The 22,925-nt window shown below is 42.8% G+C and overlaps 1 protein-coding gene across 3 annotated transcripts in view; it reads left to right on the top strand.

The window, feature by feature from the left end:
• Window positions 1-22,925, top strand: part of IARS1 (isoleucyl-tRNA synthetase 1) — a 68,761-nt gene that overhangs the window by 15,795 nt on the left and 30,041 nt on the right. For all 3 annotated transcript variants that reach the window (XR_012001945.1, XM_025984486.2, XM_072760520.1), the window contains exons 6-16: window positions 1,208-1,325; window positions 5,617-5,764; window positions 8,438-8,525; window positions 8,767-8,827; window positions 12,761-12,856; window positions 16,873-16,995; window positions 17,465-17,556; window positions 18,220-18,318; window positions 19,813-19,939; window positions 21,054-21,127; window positions 21,481-21,675. Coding sequence is in view for 2 of the 3 variants with exons in the window: in XM_025984486.2 (XP_025840271.1) it covers window positions 1,208-1,325; window positions 5,617-5,764; window positions 8,438-8,525; window positions 8,767-8,827; window positions 12,761-12,856; window positions 16,873-16,995; window positions 17,465-17,556; window positions 18,220-18,318; window positions 19,813-19,939; window positions 21,054-21,127; window positions 21,481-21,675 (1,221 nt within the window). In the remaining variant the exon portion in view is untranslated. The remainder of the gene's footprint in view (window positions 1-1,207; window positions 1,326-5,616; window positions 5,765-8,437; window positions 8,526-8,766; window positions 8,828-12,760; window positions 12,857-16,872; window positions 16,996-17,464; window positions 17,557-18,219; window positions 18,319-19,812; window positions 19,940-21,053; window positions 21,128-21,480; window positions 21,676-22,925) is intronic.

The raw sequence follows: 22,925 nt of genomic DNA, 5'->3' as shown, positions 1-22,925 counted from the left end.
ACACTAAGGGACCTAAGTCAGAAAGACAAATACCATATGATTTCACTTACATGTGGAATCTAAAAAAACAAAACTCATAGACATAGCAGAATGGTGTTTGCCAGAGGGAAGAGGGATTGGCGGTGGGCAGTGGATAGAAGGGGTTGAGAAGTACAGACTTTCAGATACAAAATAAACCATGGAGATGTAGCATACAGCATGGTGACTATAGTCAGTAATATGGTAGTGCTTCATGAGTCTTGAAGTTCTCATTATAAAACAAAGTTGCTGTGACCTTGGTGGTAGACAGTAACTAAACTTACTATGGTGATGACTTTGCAGTGTGTTCTAATATCAAATCCTCACATTGTATGCCTGAATCTAATATGATGCTACATGTTAATTGTGCCTCAATGAAAAAAAATTATAAACTTGGGAAACTTTATATAAAACATTTTTAATCTTTATTTAAAGCCAAACAATACTATGAAAAAATATGCACATTTTCGCATAAAAATGTATTTTAGCAAATGAGAACATTTTAATTCATTTATTATACCAAGCACATAGGAATTGGATTATAAAAATTATGCATAAAGGCAGAATTAAGGGTTCCCACCAATGCTTCCTGACATCCAACTGGGACTGGTGAGTATTCCCCACAGGAAACCCCAGGATAACTGTTACCATTGCCATATCAGCACCTTGGTACATTTAGCATAAAGCAACATGGTTAATGTTTAATAAAAGTTTTTGACTAACTATAGAAGAAATATCCTAATCCCAATTGGTTTATGCTTTTTAAATTGCCTTATAAAACTACCTATTATAGTAAAATTTAAGCAATACACCAGAAAACTATTAAGAAAAGCAAAAACTCTGAAATCCCAACCATAGTTAACATATTGGTAAAAATCTTTTTCCGCATCTCTAAAAAATGTAATAAGTATATGGTTATGTACAGTTTTACCCATTGAGTACCTCAATGTACAATATGGTGTCGATTGCTTTTCTCACACAACTCAAGTCATGAACATCTTTCCATGTACAGTTATTACCACTTTTAATGTACACAATATTTGATACGATTCTGTCCTAATTTACCAACTGGTAGCCAGTTGAGAGACATGGTTAGCTGATAGAATGTCTGTAGACAAACTGGTATAAATGAGTTTGGAGAGATGGGATTTTGGTTGTATCGTTGTAAAACGGTGTCTTTCATTGCTAGGTGGGTCTTCAAACAGCTCTATGACAAAGGCCTTGTATATAGAGGCGTGAAAGTCATGCCTTTCTCCACCGCGTGCAACACTCCACTGTCCAACTTCGAGTCTCACCAGAACTACAAGGTGCGTGTGATGTCATTGGGTGTTAAATTATGCACAGGGAAGTCGAAGGGTTGTAATCCCAGGAACTAGTCACAGTGAGAAATGTTAGCCTGGGGAATCTGTCAGGTTGACGATTCTTATGGAGTGCTGCTAATGTACTGGTCACTGAGCTGAAGCTATATGCAGAGTGAAAGTGAGGGATTCTTTCCCCTGTGGAATTGGGAGTGTTGTGTCCTCATGTGACAGGCCCTGCTTGCTTCCACTGTATCTTTGTGCCTCTGCCCTGTTTCCCTCCAGTCACTGCTTTTGAAAGAGTTCTTGGCTTGGATGAGAATGACTTGTCTGAGACTTCGTGTTATTGTTCATTTGTGGAATTTGGAAGCAAATCTGATTTGTCCTTGGTTGATGGTATTAGGATCTTTTTTCGGATGAAGGGAGTCACCACATCACTGCTCTGATAGAGTTTAGATGGATCTTATCACCAAAGCACACTCACTGCTTTATCTTCTCTCCACAGGCATAACGGCAATAAGTTGAGTTTGAACCATGGGCGTATATTCAGGAGGTCATTCCTCAGACTTGAGCTGGTCCTCATTGTTTGTAAAGGACACTCATTTGTCTGAAATTTGTTTTTTTGTACATTGTTTAAAACACAAGAAATGTTTATTTTTTAACATTACCATTATAAAAAAAAAAGTTCTCAGTCATCCTTGATATGTAATATTCTAAAGGTTTAATTAATTCCTAGATGTCATCAGTGTTTATATTATCTCAAATACCTTTTTCCTTCAGCTCTTTGATGTTGTTTTCTTTTTTAAAAAGATTTTATTTATTTATTCATGAGAGACACACACAGAGAGAGAGAGAGAGGCAGAGACACAGGCAGAGAGAGAAGCAGGCTCCATGCAGGGAGCCCGATGTGGGATTTGATCCTGGGTCTCCTGGACCAGGCCACGAGCCCAAGGCAGCACTAAACCGCTGAGTCACCCAGGCTGCCCTGATGTCGTTTTCATTGGGATCTAAGGAAGGTCCATGCATGGCAGCAAATGTCTTTCTGTTTTCATCTATGGTCTCCACTTCCTCTCTTTCCCCCTTTTTCTTTCCATGCAAATCATTGTTTAGGAAACAGGTTTTATCTTCTAGAGTTTCCCACAGTGAATTTTGCTAATTATGTCTCTGTAGTCCTCAGTGTTTTGTAGATTTGTACTTCATCTTGTGTTTGTTGGTGTCCTTCATTCAGCATGTGCATCTTTAAGAGAGGTCAGTGTTGACAATGGCATTTGTTGTGTCTGGCTTTTCTCTCTCAGCATGATGTTTGTGACAGCCATCCGTGTTGTGTGTAGCTATGGATCTTTTATTCTAGCTTCTGTGCAAGTGAGTAGTCCACAATTTACAGATTTATAGCACCTTTCTCTTCCCCACGTCCTTCCTCACAACCTGAGAGGAACCACTGTGAATTCGATATTTCTTTCCATTCTCATTTTTATACGTTTACTGTCTGCCTACATATTCACAAACAGTACGTAGCATTCTTAGGCCTATCTTTAATCTCATCCATAGTACTCACTCTGTACCTTGCCTTTCATAGGAAATAGTATGTTTTAAAGATTCTTTGTCTGATACATGTAGCTTTAAGTTAATTTTTATCTGCTATGTAGTGTTTTGTAGAACAAGTAGATTGCAATGTCTCCTTTTTTTCTTTAAGACCCTTATTTATTTATTCATGAGAGACACAGAGAGACAGGCAGAGACACAGGCAGAGGGAGAAGCAGGCTCCATGCAGGGAGACCGATGTGGGACTCGATCCAGGACTCCAGGATCACACCCTGAGCTGAAGGCAAGATGCTCAACTGCTGAGCCACCCAGGCGTCCCCATTGTCTTCCTTCTTTTGATAGACCGTGTGAGTTGTTTTGAAGGGTATAGCCCTTTTTCTTACTGGGGGCAGACAGTGTTGCTAAGAACATTTTAGCTTAACCCTTGTGTACTTATGCTGAAGTGTTCTTTGGCTTCTAGATTTCTACGTTAGATCCCCATACTAGCTTGTGAGCTTCTAGAGCTCTCAGGGGGCAGACTCTTCTGTAAGTAAACAAGTACATTCTCTTGGGATGAGCAAGATGTGCAGAGGTAAACTGACTTACAGGATAGAGTGCTTCCAGCTGTTCCACTAGGCAAACCAATTGTGTTTAAAAAAATTTTTTTTATGTTGTGTAAATTTTTAGACATTGTACTATATATAAATGACTTGTACCTTACATTCTTTTTTGTGTCTGGCTTCTCTTGTTCAAGATTATATTTGTGAAAAGTCATCTGTGTTGTGTGTACTTGTAAATCATCATTTTAATTACTGCCTAGCCCTTAATTTACCCACAGTACCATTGATGGGCATTTAGGTAATTTCCAGTTTGGGAATCTTATCAGTAGTGCTACTGTGAACATTATAGAAGTTGTCTTTGGGGAGCATCATGCACATTTCTTCTGTGGGTTACATGCCCAGGAGTGGAATTACTGGGTCATAGTGTGTACTTAACATTGAGCTCTAGTATTGGGGTGGGCAAACTGTGAAGTGCCAGATAGTACTTCAGGCCTTGTGGGCAGATGATCTCTGTTGCAAGTATTCAACTCTTGTCAAAACCATTCCTAGCTCCTGGGGTGTGAGAACATAGGTGACCATCTGGGTTGGCCCAGGCGCCATGGTTTGCCTTCTCCCACTCTCAAAGGTACCAGCGCACTTCTCCAAGCTGGGTGTCCTGATCTGTGCTCCTGCCAGACAGATCTGGTTACTCTGTAATCTTGCCCCACTTAGGGTTTTCTGCCTCCTGTCTCTAGCCATTCTACATTCTGTGTTGGTTGCAGCAAAAGTTTATTTTTGTTTTTTACTTCTGACATAATTTTAGACTTATAGGAATGTTTACCTTTCATGATAGTCACCCTCTTCCACCTTGTCTGTGTTCTCCGCTCTCCAGGGCATGGTGGGAGCCCAGGGCCCTGGGAGAGCAGGCTGAGGATATGATGTCCCTTTTCCTGTAAAGATTTAAGTATATATTTCTTAAAATCCATATTCTTAAATAATTGAAATTAGAGAATCAACATTGATAAAATATTACCATCTAATCTGTAGGTTGTACCATCTAATCTGTAGACCATTAATCTATTAATGGTCCTAGTAATGTCATTTTCAGCAAAAGAGAATCATAGGGTATGTGTTTTGCTTGGATGCTCCATCTGCAGCCTTAGAACAGTGCCATGGTGTCTGATTCATGACACTGGCCCTCGAGGCATGCAGGCCGGCACTTCCTTCAGGTTTGTCTGACAGTTCACATGTGAATGAGGTGAAGCTTATAGAGCTCATATTTCTCAGGGTACTTTATTTAGAATGCAGTTAGTTTGTTGGAATCAGGAGATAAGCTTATTTTTTTTAATTAATTTTTATTGGTGTTCAATTTACCAACATACAGAAAAACACCCAGTGCTCATCCCGTCAAGTGTCCACCTCAGTGCCCGTCACCCATTCCCCTCCAACACCTGCCCTCCTCCCCTTCCACCACCCCTAGTTCGTTTCCCCGAGTTAGGAGTCTTTATGTTCTGTCTCCCTTCCTGATATTTCCCAACATTTCTTTTTATTAAATATTTTTAAATCCTTGATATTTTCATGTTACCATAGAGGTGGAACCAATTTTTTTACTTAATGAACTGAATTAATATTGGCATATTGCAACTTAAGTACATGGTGTTTTAAAATGGCTCATCTTTATAGTTTGGAATAAAGAATAACTCTGTCTTCTAAAACAATTATTTTTGACCTAACCTATTATGGATTTATTATAAAAATAGGTCATTATAATAGTGAAACCTGTAATCCGTATTCCTCTTAATATACTTAAAGTGTTTTACTCATGATGACTAAGGTAAGGTAAGGTCATTGTTAAAACATTTTTTAAAAATATTTAAAAAAATAGGGATCCTTGGGTGGCTCAGCAGTTTAGTGCCTGCCTTTGGCCCAGGGCGTGATCCTGCAGTCCCAGGATCAAGTCCTGCGTTAGGCTTCTTGCATGGAGCCTGCTTCTCCCTCTGCCTGTGTCTCTGCCTGTGTCTCTTTGTGTCTCTCATGAATAAAGAAATACATTAAAAAACAATAATAAAAAATATATAAAAATATTAAAAAAGCATTTAGAATTTATATTTTCTTTTTATAAATATGGCAACTGGTTTTTATTCTGGAAATCTATTTATTCTTTAGGATCAGTTCTCTTTTCTTCGGTATCTTACTGTTACGGATTTTGTAAAAAGGTATCTTATATCATTTTATTTCAGGATGTTCAAGACCCTTCAGTGTTTATAACTTTCCCTTTGGAGGAAGACGAAAATGTGTCTTTGGTGGCCTGGACAACCACTCCTTGGACTCTGCCTAGTAACCTGGCCCTGTGTGTTAATCCAGAAATGCAGTATGTGAAGATTAAAGGTAAGTGTGGGCCTGATTGTTTATGATGGATATGGAGGAGATCATTTTAACTTATTTTGGGATAGAATCAAAGCTTACATTTCTTTTGGAGTAAAAATAGAAGTTTTTGATAAAGTGTTAGACTTAAACAGAAGAATAACCTTTAAAATAACCTGAAAAAGAAATGCACATAAAAATTAATATAGTAGATATAAATAAATGGTCCTTGTAATTTCCAGATTTTAATACTTTTACACATCATGCCCCTATTAGCAGATGAGGATCTGGAGATTGATAGAGGTGGTGTCTCCTCATTGCTAGGAATCTCTGATGTGTATTTTTTCATTACCACCAACCAGTTAACGTCATTCAGACACTAGCTACCTGGAGATAGCGTCAGATCACACTGGTTAAGGGTTCGGGCCTACATGGCATCCCCCCACAGCCTCACTGCAGATGCCATTTGCAAGTTCTGTGCTTCTAATATTACCATGATCTCTCCTTGATTTGGATTAATTTGCTAGACAGGCTCATAACTCAGGGAAACAGAGGCACCTGGGTGGCTCAGTGGTTGAGTGCCTGCCTTTGGCTCAAGTCGTGATCCTGGGGTCCTTGGATTGAGTCCTGCATCAGGCTCCCCATAGGGAACCTGCTTCTCCCCCTGACTGTGTCTCTGCCTCTCTCTCTGTCTCTCATGAATAAATAAATAAAATGTTTACAAACATTAAAAAAAATCTCGGGAAACATTATAGTGGTTTATTGTGAAAGGATATAAAGGATACACAGGAATCATCCAGTGAGGTACATGGGGTGAGGTCTAGAAGGGTCCTGAGCACAGGAGCTTCTTCCCACCATGGAGCTGGAGTGGGTTGCCCTCACTAAGTGATGTTACTTCATGACTTAATTACGTTAAATCTCTGGCTGTTGGTGATTAAACTCCACCCTTAGGTGAACTAGGGGCTTTTCTAAAGTCCCCTCATCTGTATGACAAAGGACACCTTAATGGCAATTATCACTTAGGAAATAACAAGGGTTTTAGGAGCCATGCCAGGAAGGAAGCCTAAGACTGAAATACATAGTTCTATAAATCTGGTACCAGAACTGGAGAGAGTTCACCAAACTCCTGATGAAGCTCTTTCCATAGAGATTTATATGAAAAAAGACCATCGTTACCTTCAGGTTTAGATAGTTGATGAAAGGAGGAAAAGCCAGGGAAAAGAAGGGAAAATTGTAGCCAGAAAGACACAACTGTACAAGATAGATGACATGATTTACAACAGCTTATGAGGCAGGTGGAGGATATGGGGAACCCAGGAGGTGCAGGCCTGGAAACCATGTGTTTTTATTACTTAGCAGTGGCCTGGGAGCTGATAGAACCAGCAGCTAGCTTCTTGTGCTCTCAGCCGTGGGCACAAAGCCTCTCCAGGCAGGGGGAGATCCCGGTGTCTCCCTGGGGATATGGCCCTTCTCTAGTGAGCCTATAGCCTGGGGGGCCATCAGGCGGACAGTTCAGTACTGTCCTTACTCTGCCTACATGCGACTCGCCTACTTGCTGGACCATGTGTCCTAAGTTTTATACAGAAAATGTTGACACTGCTGACAGACACTGGTGTTGCTGGTGCTAGTGGGTGACAGTGTTGTTCATAGTAACTTTTCAGTGAATTGCAAAGGCCTTCACAGTGATCTATAGATACTGATGTTTCTTATAGTGAACTGAGCATATGTCACAGACTTTAACAAATCCTTGGTTATATCAGAGGCGCCTGGCTGGCTCAGTTGGAAGAGCGTGCAATTATTGATCTCGGGGTCATGAGTTCAAGCCCCAAGTTGGGTGTAGACATTACTTAAATAAAAACCTGGGAAAAAAATCCTTGGGTGTATCACACTTTACAGGTAGGACTTTAAAATAGTCTGTGTTTGTAAGGTGAGTCATCATTTGCTATTAAATTGTAAATTTACAATTTAAATTGTACAAAAGTACAGTTTAATTTGCTATTAAATTGTAAATGTGTCTACATTTATTCTAGCTTTTCTGTTCCCAGGATAGCATCCTCTAGAAATACTCTAGTAAGGGTACAAATATACGTGCAATGGTATTCACAGTAGTAACAATCTGAAAATAACTTCAGTGTCTAGTATTAGGTGATATGTTAAAAATGATGTGTACTTCCTTAGAATGGAGTACCAGGTGGCTATTTAGAAAAATGAGGAAGGGCAATCTGTACTAACATATGGAAAGATGTTCACAATATAGTATGTGTAGACAAAATGAAAACTGTACTGAGTTGTATCCCATAATTTTTTTTTAAAGTAGCCATTCACCTAAGATGTCTGGTAGTGTACACTTAGAAAAATATCTGGAGGGGCGACATTCAGATGGTAGTGTCCTGCGGGGAAGAGAGATTAGCTAAGACTTTTACTCAAGGAGTTTTTTGTTTATTAATGTTACAAATTTTAAGCCTTCACATATATTACCTTTGGTTGGAGAAAATAAGTTTCCATAAAATGGAGAGAAGTTCAGTTAAGTGCATGTGCTGTTTTTGGCATCTTTGCATCTGGCAAGCAGTGTGCACTGGTGTCCTGAGCACACGGGTGCAGCAACACAGGACCCCATGAGGAGGAGCGTACTGGTGCGTGTCTAGACCCAGCCAGTCTGAATGTCACTGAAGTCCACTTCTTCCCTTGCTCTTGTAGATGTCACCAGAGGAAAGTTACTCATCTTGATGGAAGCCAGATTACTAGCCCTCTATAAGGTGGAGGCAGACTACGAGATCCTTGAAAGGTGAATATACAGATTGATTTGTGTGCATGTGTGTGTTAACTTTGAAAGGTGAGACTTTATTCCCTGTAAGCTCTGTTGTTCAAGTTCAGTTGATGTTACTGAGTGGGTTCAGCTCATACATTTCAGCATTAACAACAAAGAAACAAATAAACCAGGAGCCAGTTGTAACCTGATGTGTCTGCAGTTTCATTTCTTTGAGGATTTTAGTCTAATTATGAGTTTGCCTTTCTCCTTTTTCTAGATTTCCCGGTAGCTATCTCAAAGGCAAGAAGTACAGGCCGCTGTTTGACTACTTTGTGCAGGTAAGCTTAGGACCGTGCTGTGCAGGTGCTGCCTACCTGGGTCAGGGTCACTGACGACTGCAGTGGGGGTCACTGTGTTGCTGTCTGGACGCAGAGTCTGAGTAGTAACAAAGTTTAAACTGTGCTTGTGTTGCTCTCTTGTTTTAATAATCCTATCAGAATGTTTTTAATACTTTTCTCAAATTATAAAAGGAAACACTTAAGTTTGTATATTTTTACTGTTTATAGTCTACATATCATCCAAATTTATTGGGATTTTTAGTTTGTTTTATAAGTTTAAGGTAGTGCTAAAAATAAAACCTGTGTGTAACAATAAACAGTTCATTTTAAGGAGACTGATGAGGTGGGTTTTTAGATCTAGGCATGAAGGCAAAGCTCATACATGTGGTAACTTAGTTTTCTTAAGACTCACAAAGCTGTTTTGGACAGTTTTCATTTTCTGATAACAGAGAATCCATGGCTGCAGTTGCAAGCCCCACCACCACCACCAAAAGATTAGGGTCATCAGGAATTTCCCATTGATCCCTGTCTATTCAAGGATGGAGTTTGGTTATTGCAGTGACCTCTGCCATTTGGACTCTGTCCACAACACTGCTCACATCTGTCTCTTCATTTTTGTTCACTTTGAGTGTTTTCCCATGTTTCTCATCTCCCAGTTGCAGTTGGCCCTTGAACAACATGGGGGGATCAGAGGCACCAGCCTCACCTACAGTGACTTTTGACTCCCCCACACATAGCTACAAACACCCTACTCTTGACTGGAAGCCTTGCCAATAACACAAGCGGTTAACACATTTTATATTTTATGTGTGTTATATGCTATACTGTTAAAGTAAATAAGACAAAAAGTATTGTTAAAAAAATCATGAAGAGGAAACACGAAGTAATATTTTCAGTGGTATACATATATTTGTTGAAAAAACTTCTTGGTGTTTTAAGCAGTTCTGAACACTCTGTTTTCCCAACCATTAAGTATGTATAAAAGTTTTTCTCCACAAAAAGACACAAAAGTCCAAAGCCCAAACACATCTTTCTTAAAAACCATGTCCATTTTTTATTCTGTCCTAGAATAGAGAAAGCCAGCTTTTCTATAGTATGAGGTTAGCAGAACAATGATACATAAGCCAGAAAAAGTTAGCATTTGTGCACAAATATCAATTAACTTACAAGTACAGACATAGCACTTCCTAGAACAATTGCTCAGTCGAATATGGTGTACGGTAGAACTGCAGCATGATGTGGAGAAGTAGGAATGTTTACAGAATCATATTTGGGGATGTGTGATGCAGTTCACTACTTAAATAGGCAAAAGGAGAAAGGTAGCATCTCAGCAAGTACTAAAAAGTCTGTTAATAAAACTCAGCTCCCGTGTTTAAGTCTCTTGGGAAACTAGGAATAAAAGCTTCTTCACGAGAAAAGAAAAAATAATCCCCATGTTGGTGCGCCCGGCGAGAACGGGTGACTGTTGGGAAGGCAGTGTCTCACATCCTGGTGGCCTTGGCTCAGCAGCTGTGGCCACATATGGGGTGGAGCACCCGCTAGGGAGGAGTCTGTGCCAGGCGGCCCCAATGCAGCCCCAGAGTCCAGGTCCCAGAGAACTCGGGAGCAGGGGTGCCAGGGATGTGGGTCTCCCTGCACAAGGCTCTGCCTGCCCTGAGGGCCCGTTCTGTAGCCTAGCCTCTTGCAGGTGCTGGACCCACCGCCCTGTCACTACAGGACCTTCAATGCTGCCTGGCCTCAGGGCCCCGGGGCTGCTGACAGCCTCGGCAGGCTCCCCAAGTACTCCGGGCAGCAGGTGTGACCTCTGCACTCGTTGCCTTCATTCTGGTTCCCTGAAGCCTGGGCTGGGCAGTTATAAACAAATGCCTTGTGGCTTTTGCCATCCACTCTTAGAGCAATATGTTTAAGTAGATCCGCATCCCACGTTGTTCGAGGGTCATCTGTGGGTTTCTGCTCCCTGAGAGCCTGCCGCCACTTGCCACCCCCTGCTCTTAAGTGTTCTCCTTGTAGCCGACCTGCTTCTGAACCACATCCTCTGATGTTGCTGCAAACGTACCCTTTGCTTCTGTCAAACTGGCCCTTCCTTTTTCTTCCCTCCCTGCCTTTGATTTCATTAAGTTTTCCTCTTGTTTAAAAAGATCCCTCACCTTTGTTACATCAGATGTGCTCAAGTACAACCCATTCTCAAGGCTGAACGCACAGACCATCTGAAAAAGCATCTTTTGTAATGCCTCTGGTTTCATAATAATGAAAAATATCATTATTATGTTCTTCTGTTGCATATCTTAACATATTTTGTTTTAGGTTGGATTTGTTTTGTCTTAAACTCTCTCACTAAATCTGTGGCTCTTGATCTTTCTGACCACAGACCCTGTTGAGAACCCAGAGAGCTCTGTGCTCTCAGCACATGCACCACCCAGACACTCCAGGCAGGAACTTGGGGCTTAGAGGTGTGTCTGGAATGTGCACCTGCCACATACTCCATTCAGTAGCTTCCTGAATTTCTGGGGCCTTCAGCATTTTAGGCAGGTGCTAGAAAATCTTTGCCGTAGGCAAAGTGGTGTGGTGTAAAACTAAGATACGTGTGTTCTGAACTATCAGGTGGGAGCTGTGAGAGCAGGTGCTGTGAATGCTGACTGCCCGGCCTTGGCAGGGCAGTGTCTGGAGCTGGACAGAGAGGCAGGACGCCATGGGGGTTCATCTATGTCCACTAGAAACACATACTACTTGTTCCTCAGACTCCAAGGGCACACATGCTCCCACTCCATGTTTGAATGCTTGAAGACATACCTTTCAGGCAACAATATTTCCAGGTGATGTAGGTTACAACAGTGAGACATTCGTGGCTACTTTTCCAAGTTTGGTTTTAGACAACTGCTAAAGAATTGAAGAGCTGTAACATAGATGAAGATGACATTATATTAGAGCCAGGAGACCTACACTCAAGCCCAGTGTTTGTCACTGTTGTGTGATTTGAACAAACCATTTCATCTTTGTTCTGAGTTTGATTCAATATTTTTGGATCATTGGAATATTGTGTGCCTTTTTCACGAGATCACCGGATTAGATGTGATTAGGTGTGAACATCATTTCTGAAAGTACTTTTTACAAAGGCAGAAAGACAAGAAAGTGAAGGATGGATTTGGCTGAACCCATGTGTGGAAAGAGAAAGGAAGAGGTAAAGGTAGAAGTAGGTCTGCAGCATTTTATGTAGAAATAGTGCTTCCTCCGTACCACAGCACATGGAGCGCCTTTAGCTAGAACTTGTCACTCTAGTGCCCATGGTTTGCCTTATAGTGGGGCTGACAGGAAGGTGACTAAGGGCACCCTGGAGGTGTGCATGAGAAGCTGCACACCGGGTGTAGGGGAGGTTGGGAGAAGTCAGGAAAAGCCCCGTTTTGCCTTTTTTTGTTGTTTTGTTTTGTTTTACTTTTTAAGGTTTTATTTATTCATGAGAGACACAGGCAGAGGGAGAAACAGGCTCCATGCAGAGAGCCCGATGTGGAACTCAGTCCCGGAACTCCAGGATCATGCCCTGAGCCAAAGGCAGTTGCTCAACTGCTAAGCTACCCAGGCATCCCAAAAGCCCCATTTTGTGACTAAGAAGTTAGAACATTTTCTCTGCAAGTCTTCAGATAATTATCATAGAGAAGACTTAGCATATTTCTTCCCAAACCAAATTATTCTGTCTTGTTTCTGAAAATAATTTTGCCTGTTAAAAATTTTGTCAGGGACACCTGGCTTGTTCAGTGGTTAGAGCCAGGTGGTTCTTGACCTTGGGGTCAAGAATTCGAGCCCCACATTGGGTGCAGAGATTTACTTAAATAAAATTTTAAAAAAATGTTTTTTAGATTCTTACCAAACACTGTTACGAAATTAATAGAAGATGTGCTGGTGTTTCATTGATTTTGCCTGCTCTTGTGTCTATTCCAGCTCAAGGAGAATGGTGCTTTCACGGTGCTTGCTGACAGCTACGTGCGGGAGGAGGAGGGCACCGGAGTGGTACACCAGGCTCCTTACTTCGGGGCTGTGAGTAGAAGTTTTGCAGGCATGACTGTGGGAAGGGAGGGTCATGGCCTGAGTGGTGTGTGTGTGTGTGTGTGTGTGTGTGTGTGTGTGTGTGTCTCATGCTCCTTATTATGGGCACACTGTGGGGTCCAGCTCTGCAGGCCCACTGCCCCCAATATCAAACCTCTGTGTGCTGTGTGTTTTCACCTGAGCTAAGCTCTCAGAATAGTGAGTCCAATCCCGGGTGTCTCCCTGAAAGGCACTCTGTGTCTTCCTTCTATCACCACTTCCTCAGCTGCACTCTGCACTCTTCAGCGTGTGGTTCTGTAAGCTCTGGAAAGGGCGTCAAGTCACGCTGTCACCACAGCGTCAGTGTGTGGAGAGTTGCACACCTGCACCGTGTTCACAAGTAAATACTGTGCTGACAGGGCAGAGCTTGACCCCTCAGAGCTGGGTGGTGTGGTTAAGTTTAAATTTCACCCAGAGTAATTTTTCTAAAAATGCAATCCTTTGGATGTAATTTGTATATGACTAAAACACCCACCAGGGACCGACTAACTCCATCATTTTGCTTTCATATGTAACTTCTGCAGAGATTTTTAATATGAATATCTTTAAATATACACAGAAGTAAAGAGATACTGGAATAAATCTTAGGTTCACATCTTCCAGCTGCACTAATTATCAGCATTTGGGAATTCTGATTCTTCTGTCTTCCTTCTCCTCTTCCCCCACACCTTCTCCATCTTGGTCTGAGGGTTTTGAAACAAATTCTCAACATCACAGTCTTCATCTGCAGGTGCTTCTGTACACATCTATTCCTGGTTAGGACTTTTATTTTTAATACTGGCACCTTGCCATTGTTGTACCCAATAAAGTGAACTCTTCCTTGGTATCGCCTAATACCTGTCCAGTGTTCAAGTGATGGAAGCATTCTTGATAATACTGTACTAGCCAGATGTTAGTCATTCCTAACTACACTGGTAGTAAATAATAAAAAGAAAACTTCCTGGTTTTGATTGTGATTTAGGTTTTCCTATTAAAATGAATTTGTCATATACTGGATATGTTCTTCTTTTTTTGTTTGTTTTTTTTTGTTTGTTTTTTTAGGCTCCGCATGTGAGTGAAATCATGATATTTGTGTTTGATTTATTTCATTTAACATAACCCTCTGGTTCCATCCGTGTTGTCAGGCATGGTGAGGTCTCATTCCTTTTGATGGCTGAGTAATATTCCATTGTACATATACACTACATCTTCTTTATCCATTCATCTGTTGGACATGTGGGCTGCTTCCGTATCGTGGCTATTGTAAATCATGCTGCAGTAAACATGGGGGTGCAATATACATTTTTAATTAGTATTTTCATTTTCTTCGGGTGAATAGGACTGGATTTGCTAGACTGCATGATATTTCTGTTTTTAATTTTTTGAGGAATCTCCATGGTGATTTCTTGAGTGATCGCATCAATTTACATTCCCACCAACAGTGCACAACGGTTTCTTTTTCTCTTCATCCTCCCTAGCACTTATCATTTCTTATCATCTTAATTCTAGCCATCCTGAGAGGTGTAAGGTGATATCTCATTATGATTCAGATTTGCATTTCCCTAATGAGTGATGTTGAGCACATTTTCACATGTCTGTTGGCATCTGAATGTCTTCTTTGGAAAAATGTTTCTTCAGGTCCCCATTTTTTAATAGGATTGTTTGCTTTTTTGGAATTGAGTTATATAAGTTCTTTATATATTTTAGATACTAACCCTTAATCAGATATGTTATTTGCAAATATCTCTTCCCATTGAGTAGGCTGCCTTTTATTTTGTTTATGGTTTCCTTGCTTTTGAATCCCTTGACCGGGGAGACATAGCTGTATAAATGTTGCCATGGCTGTTGTTCAAGAGATTACGGTCTTTTTCCTTTAGGAGTTTTATGGTTTCAGGTCTCACCTTTAGGTCTTAAATACATTTTGACTTTACTTTTGTGCATAGTGTAAGAAAGTGGTCCGGTTTCACTCTCTTCTGCATGTGGCTGTCGTGTTTTCCCAATACCATTTATTAAAGAGACTGGCTGGGATCCCTGGGTGGCGCAGCGGTTTGGCGCCTGCCTTTGGCCCAGGGCGCGATCCTGGAGACTCGGGATCGAATCCCACGTCAGGCTCCCGGTGCATGGAGCCTGCTTCTCCCTCTGCCTGTGTCTCTGCCTCTCTCTCTCTCACTGTGTGCCTATCATAAATAAATAAAATAAAATTTAAAAAAAATAAAATAAAATAAAGAGACTGGCTTTTCCCTTTCGTATATTTCTTCCTGCTTTGTCATAGATTAATTGACCATATAAGCACAGCTTTGTTTCTGGGCTCTCTATTCTGTTGCCTGGATCTGAGTCTATTTTTGTGCCTGTACCATGCTGTTTTGATTAGTACGACTTTGTAGAATACCTTGAAATCTGGGGTTGTGACACCTCCAGCTTTGTTCTTTCTCAAGATTTCCTTGGCTATTTGATATCTTTTGTGGTTCAAGCAAATTTTAATATTATTTGTTCTAGTTCTATGAAAAACGCTGTTGATGTTTTGATAGGGATTGCATTAACTCTGTAGATTGCTTTAGGTAGTATGGACATTTTAACTATTTCGTTCTTTCAGTCTATGAGTATGGAATGTCTTTCCATTTCTTTGATTTCTTTGTGTTATCTTTAATTTCTTTTATCAATAACATAGTTTTCAGAGTACAGGTCTTTCACCTCCTTGGTTGTTTATTTGTAGGTATTTTGTTACCTTTGGTACAATTATAAATGGGATTGCTTTCCTAATTTCTCTACTACATTATTAGTGTATAGAAATATCAGATTTTCGAGTTAAAGGTTCTTTTGATAGGTGGAATTGGCTTGCTATTAACATGAGTGGTAAAGTCATGTTGTGAGTGCTAGCAAGGGTGCTGATCGGGAGTCGAAAAATAGTAATGAGAAATTAAGGCTGTCGTTAGGTTGATTTAGATAGAATAGGTATATTAATTCTGCATCCTGCAACTTTACTGATTTCATTCTAATAGTTGTTTTGGTGGAGTCTTTTTTTTTTTTAATGATTTTATTTATTTATTCATAGAGACACACACACACAGAGAGAGAGAGAGGCACAGGCACAGGCAGAGGGAGAAGCAAGCTCCATGCAGGGAGCCTGATGTGGGACTCGATCCAGGGTCCCCAGGATCAAACCCCGGGCTGCAGGCAGTGCTAAACCGCTGCGCCACCGGGGCTGCCCTGGTGGAGTCTTTAGAGTTTTCTGTAGTCATCATGTCATCTGCCAAGTGGCAGTTTAACTTCTTTCTTACCAATATGGATATCTCATTTTTTGTTGTTGTTTGGCTTCTGTGGCTAGGACTTCAGTGCTGTGATGAATAGAAGTGGTGGAAGTGGATGGACATCCTTGTCTTGTTTCTGATCTTAGGAAGAGCTGTCAGTTTTTCACCATTTTATTATAATGTTAGTTGTATGTGGATTTTTCATATATGGCCTCAGTTATGTTGAGGTATGTCCCCCTCAACCCACTTTGTTTTTTTTCACAGGTGGGTGTTGAATTTTGTGGAATGCTTTTTCTGTATCTATTGAGGGGATCATACGGTTTTTACCTTTCATTTTGTTAATGAGGTATATATCATGTTGATTGATAGGATACTGAACCATTCTTGCATCCCCAGATTGAATCCCACTTGATTGTGGTGAATGATTCTTTTACTATAGTGTTGAGTGGAGTTTGTGAATATTGAGCATTTTTGTGTCTGTGTTCACCACGGATACATGTGTGTCATCTTACTCCTCCCTTAGTGGATGCCCTGCTGTATATAGGGGTCTGTGAGGTAATGGCTAGGGAGATGATGTAATCCCTGTCCAACTGTAAGGCTCCAGGATTGTCCAAATGATCCTGAATTAACTTCAGCTAAGAGGATAATTAAAGTTGATTACAGTTCTGTGTCAGAATACTGAAGCATTTTCTTGTAAATCTATCACCACCCACACTCCTATCTCATTTCCTTTCTCCCCAGGACGACTATCGGGTCTGTATGGACTTCAACATCATTCAGAAAGACTCTCCCCCTGTTTGCCCTGTGGATGCCTCAGGCTGTTTCACAGCAGAAGTGACAGATTTCATGGGACAGTATGTGAAGGTCTGTGTCTCTGTCATCACGTGTCTTTCTTTAATCAGCTTTTTATTAAGTAGATTCCAGTATCTGTATTTTTTTTCCTAAGAAGTGGTTTTTCTTTTTGTTTTGCCTTGGCACATATAACCAGAAAAGATAGGTATTATCCTGAAGGGTGTAGTGTCTTCAGAGGAGCACGCTGTAGTTTCACAGGCAGGAATCTGTGAAACCAGGCACTGAAGCAGCTTCTGTGGCTTCAGGGCCGTCGCTGCTGGAAGACCTCACTACCTCACATGGTATGGAAGTGCTTATTCAACACCAAAACTTAGAGTGTACCTAAAATGTAGACTGAGTATTTTATAATCCATGTGTGATTTCTACCTTTTATTTATGGTAGAGACATCAGAATATCAGATTGCAATGATACACTTAATTATCTTGTGTTACTAAGTTTCGCAGGAAATTTTAATGGCTAGATTTTTTTTTTTTTTAACAGGATGCTGACAAAAACATAATCAGGACCCTGAAGGAAAGAGGCCGGCTTCTCATTGCCAGCACCCTCACTCACAGCTACCCGTTCTGCTGGAGGTGAGACAAAGTGAAGACCCCCAGCTCGAGTTTGCAGCCTGTGGGGGATGCATAGTGCATGTGCCCCTTCTGTCCGTCTGTGGTTCCCCTCCCATTTGTACCCTGTAGGGCTAGTGTTGGCAGCCTGCCCTCTTGAGTCCATGAATGTACGCTTACTGTTTTCCTCAACACTTGTCTGAGAAGTGTCAACATGTACAAATGTTTTATGTTGGGGCCACATTTCTTTAGGATGAGACATATCTCTAAAATTTTGTGCTGGAACCTGGCAAGAGAGAGAACATGACACAAGTTAGATTCCAAGACCTTGCCATGCCGACAGGCATGGAAGTGGAATGCTCGGTGGTATCAAGCTTCTTCCCACATTGCCTCATTGCTGATGCTGACGTCATTTCTTAGACACCTGTCATACGCCAGCAGAACTATACTTTCTTTCTTGTTCTTTTATGGTTTTTACCTTGGTGTTATGACCAGTGCCAAGGACATAGGCATTAATATTAGCAAAAAAAAAAAAAAAAAAAAAGGAAAGGAAAAAGAGTATTAGCAGAAGGCCAAAGAGGTGGTGGTCGTGGTGGTGGCATCAGTAAGAAACTAAAAGTTGGTGTTGCCATGGGTGCCCGTGTGCCTCCGTCTGACCAGCCGTGCCCTGCACTTCTGCTCCTCCAGGTCAGATACTCCCCTGATTTACAAGGCTGTGCCTAGCTGGTTCGTGCGCGTGGAACACATGGTGGACCAACTCCTGCAGAACAACGACCTGTGTTACTGGTGAGCAGCAAGATGTGTGTCTTCAGTGTCCTGTCCCCTGCTTAGGGGGCACTGGCTTACACTTGCAAGCTCATAATAACTATAATAGCCATCTTCCATTGTGTGCTCTAAAGCTATTTTTTATTCTGTGTTATCGGGACCACAAAATAATTTAAATATTACATGAGAGAAGTAGCATCCTTCCTATGATAAGGCCTGCGGAGGGAGGATTTCTGTTTTCTGTTAGCTTTAAATAACAGTCATTTTCAGGATAAATGTTCATTTTTTATTATACCTACAGAAGCCATTTGTACTTACTGCTTTTGATGTGTGCTGAGTCGTAGACCATGCTGATGGGCATTGCGGGCACAGGAGCCTCTCTCAGCTAGGATGTGACCCGCAGGGAGGGGTTACTCCAGCCTGCAGGGCTGAAGGAAGGAAGGCTGAAGCTGCATATCACAGAAAACAGTTTCAATCACTGCTTCCTACTTCCACAAGAACCCAGCCTGACTTAAACACTGTATTTGTTTTCGAAGAATAGGGAGAATCTGGGGGCAATAAAAGGAAAGGATTATGAACTATAGCTTTCTTTCTTTTTGTCTGTTTTGAGAAAGAGCAAGCATGAGGAGGGGAGGACAGGGAGATAATCTTAAGCAGACTGCACAGACTGAGCACCCAGCCCGACACGGGGCTCCCTCTCACAACCCTGAGATCACAACCTGTACTGAAATCAGGAGTCGGAAACTTAACCAACTGAGCCACCCAGGTGCCCCATGAGCTGTAGGTTTTCTATACTTTCTAGCAGATTGATCCTGATTGCTCAAGAAAACAGTTTTTCATTTTTTATTCCTTGGAAGTTCTTCAGTTGCCCTACTGTGTGAAGTGCAGGAGGTAGACTATTAGGCTGTGGCCTTGTGAGGGTGCAGACCCATAAACTGACCTTTATAATTCGGGGCACCACTGGGGTGCCCGACCTCAGCTGCTGCTTGGAAGGATTTCCTGCAGAGCTGAACCTCACAGATTAAGCTATGACTAGTCCCAGGCATTTGAAACCTTGGGGGAGGGGCATGGAGGGAAGGGGGCTACAGGGTGAAGGCTACCACGTGGACCACCCAGGAACCTGACGAGGCAGCCACCAACCAGCCACTCATAGCCCAGCCTGTCATGTAGGGACAGAAGCCCTACTCATGAGCGTCCATGAAAGCAGTGTTGTGTGGATGCCCTGAAAGACGAGTCTGCATGAGGCAGGCTGGCTGGATCGCAGTGACTGGCCAAGGGCTGCGGCCATCCCCTCACCAGGGAGCAGTACAGGGGAGCATGTGTGCTGTGGGGTTCTTGTTCCAGAGCAGGTGAATTCAGATAGAGGCAGCGCTGTGAGCTTTCTGTGCTGTCTCCGCAGGAGTGAGCACAGCATCCAGGGCAGCGTCAGCCCACAGAGTACACAGAGAGTCATGTGGATCTCCACAGGTTTACTTACTAACGTCTCGGGGTGGCCGTCTGACCTGTTTATTGCAGGGTCCCAGAGTTCGTGCGAGAAAAGCGATTTGGAAATTGGCTGAAAGATGCACGTGACTGGGCAGTTTCCAGAAACAGATACTGGGGCACGCCCATCCCCCTGTGGGTCAGCGATGACTTCGAGGAGGTGAGACAGGGGCCATGTGTTCTCGTGTTGATTTTGGCTGAAACACTTCGTTAGTGCATGTGGATTAGTTCTTTCTTTGCTCCTTTCTTATTTCATCTGTTTCTCTTTATTCCTTCCTAGAATTGTATAAATAAGAATTTGTTTGGGGGTTTAATTTTACTTTATTTTCATTAAATATAACTTTTGTAAATCTCCCTCTGAAAGAATGCAGTTTGTATTTTTCTCAGGGAAATCCACAGGTTGAATTGTTTTTCTTCTGTTGCTCACCCCATTTTCTCTCCTTGTGAGGAACTGATGATCAGACCTGCACTGAGTCATATCATGTGAAACCCTCCTTGTAGCAGATAAAAAACATTACCAAAGCATTGCCAACCTTGAATTTGTAAAATCAAGTGGCTGTGTGTATAAATACGTGTATGGGTCTAGATGTACGCCATGCAGCCTCTGTCCAGCACAGACACACTTAGGGCACAGGGACATGGAGGGTGGCCAGGAATCTGCAGAGTCAGACCTTTCAGGACCGAAGAGGAAGGGCTGAGGATGTTATGTTCCTGAGCTGATAGGCGCCCTGGGCAAGAACCCACCGCAGCTCCTACTCAGGCTGCCAGCATGTCAACCCTGTCAGGCCCCAGCGGCACAGAGGGCAGCCTTCTTGCCTGAGTGTAACCCTGAGTGATGTCTTGTGATCTCACTGGTTTGATCCAGTCCATGCACAGTCATTTAGTTCTAGCTTTGATTTGGAAAGATTCCAGATTAAAGAGCCAAATTCATGTGCCAGGAAGACGCTGAGATGTCTCAGAATCACAGTCTAGGCATCTCACTTACCCTGGTTACACTGGGCAGAGATTTGAGCCTAGTAAGCTCTCGGCAGGTATGCGTCTGGAGATGTCATGAGGTCCTCTCTGAGTAGGGACTCCTAAGACAGTGGCAGGTGTGGAATAGTGGAGCCCACTCACCCCTTCGGTGACCTGCAGTCTCAGGTGAGTGTGAGCCACATTGGTGACACCTGTCCTGAAGGTCAGAGGTTTCCGAGCTGAGCATGAGTGTTGCATAGACAAAAGCTGTGTGGTCTTTGGCTCTGAGGTTCCCTTGCCCTTCAACTTTGCCCTGACAGGTAGTCTGCATCGGGTCGGTGGCAGAACTGGAAGAACTGACGGGAGCAAAGGTCTCCGATCTCCACAGGGAGAGGTCAGTTTGTGAGCGCTGGGGTCACACCCGTCCTGCCCTTCAGAGAGCACCGACATGGTCTCTGGAGCAGGTGGCGGTGCTGTGTGCAGAAGTCGACCGCTCATCCCCTTAATTGCCTGTTGATGGTTCCTGCACTGCTGGGGAGGTGGGCTCTGTGCTAGAGTCAGCTGTGGGGCAACATGGGTCTGAATCCCAGGGGAGCCCTCCCAGTACCTCTGAAGACCTGTGGGGCTGCCAGCACGCCCGTTTGCTGATGTGTATGTCATCTTGTCGGGCTGTGTTTCTTTTTGGCTATTAAACTGTAAGATCTTCTGTGGTTAAAATTCATAGAAGTGTCTTTGCTTCGTTCTCAGTATTGACCACCTGACCATCCCTTCTCACTGCGGGAAAGGAGTGTTGCGGCGCATCTCCGAAGTGTTTGACTGTTGGTTCGAGAGTGGCAGCATGCCCTATGCTCAAGTTCATTATCCTTTTGAAAACAAAAGGGAGTTTGATGATGCGTTCCCTGCAGACTTCATCGCTGAAGGCATTGACCAGACGAGAGGATGGTACGTTCCTTGTTCCTTTAGTCATTCTACTGATTCGATTTCACCCTGAGCACATGGCGTTTATCAGCTGGGTGCTGCAGAGATTGTGTCAAACAAGACAGGCTCTGCTCCTGCCCTCTGCCCCTCACCGCCCCATGCACTGTTCAAGATTTTTTGGGGTTGGGATCTCTCACTACAGTGAAGCTGTGGTTTCAGAGTTTGCATTATTTTATTGAGATTTTGGAATAGATTTCATATCCTCAAAGATTAAGTGATACAGACCAGTATGCGTTCTCGACCTGTTTAAGTCATTTGCAAATATTTAATGAGTACTTAATGTCCAGTGGTTTGGATGCTGACATAAGGGTTCACTGGAAATGTACTCCGCTGTTAAAGATAACTTTATAAAATTACCATTCCAAAAAATCCAGGCTGGGGAAGAAGGACACACTACAGTGGGGAGCGTTTTGGCATTGGTTTGTCTGGTGCCTGGTGAAAGTGATGCCCTCATTTTCTGAGGTGGAAGGTGAGGTACTTTCTCCTTGTGGATGAGAAGCTCAGCTGGGCCAGGTTCTAACTACGCTGTCATTAGTGATGTTGCATAAGTGTCTGAGGAATGTTGTTGTCGTTGTCTCCTTACACCCTGCTGTGGACATCCCAAATTGAATTCCAGCCTTAATGTTCCAGAAAGTGTTATTTTCAGTGTCCACCCCATTTTTCTTTTAGGAACAGGTCCAAAACCCTTCTTAGGGGAGGCCAGATGCCTTGCCCCTAAGCTGTCTGAGGACTGGTGATGGCTGCCAGCCGTTCACCGTCCTCACATGGTCGCTGTGTGCTCGCTGCCTGCCTCCCCTTCCGTCACGCTTGGGCTGCCTGTCCCACCTATCCGGTCCGTCCACGTCCTGGGGTGGCTGCAGGGCTGTGGTAGATTCAAGGGAACAGGCTAGTTAGCAAGGCAACAGCAGAGACATCATCCGTGCTCCTGCAGACTCAGGCCTTCTGATGTCCAACGTGAGAATGTCTTCTGCATGTTTTGTCATCAGACTGTCCCATGTGACCTTGTGCTGAGGTCACATGTGTCTCTGCATTTCCAGCCCAGTGTAGCTGGAGGTCCTGACCGGCCGCCCAGTCCTGTCCCTGCTCTGCCTTGTGGCCGCCAGCCAGTGCTGGCGAGGAGACAGTACTGTCCTCAGCTGCTGGGGCCAGTATCTCACTCCAGGCCTTCATTTGCTTTAAATCACATTTTATTTTTTTCTAACCTGACTGTTTTG

Source organism: Vulpes vulpes, chromosome 1, assembly GCF_048418805.1.
Source record: "Vulpes vulpes isolate BD-2025 chromosome 1, VulVul3, whole genome shotgun sequence".
NCBI lineage: Eukaryota > Metazoa > Chordata > Mammalia > Carnivora > Canidae > Vulpes > Vulpes vulpes.
The sequence above is the reverse complement of the archived record's forward strand: the minus strand, read 5'-3'. Positions and strand labels throughout refer to the sequence as shown.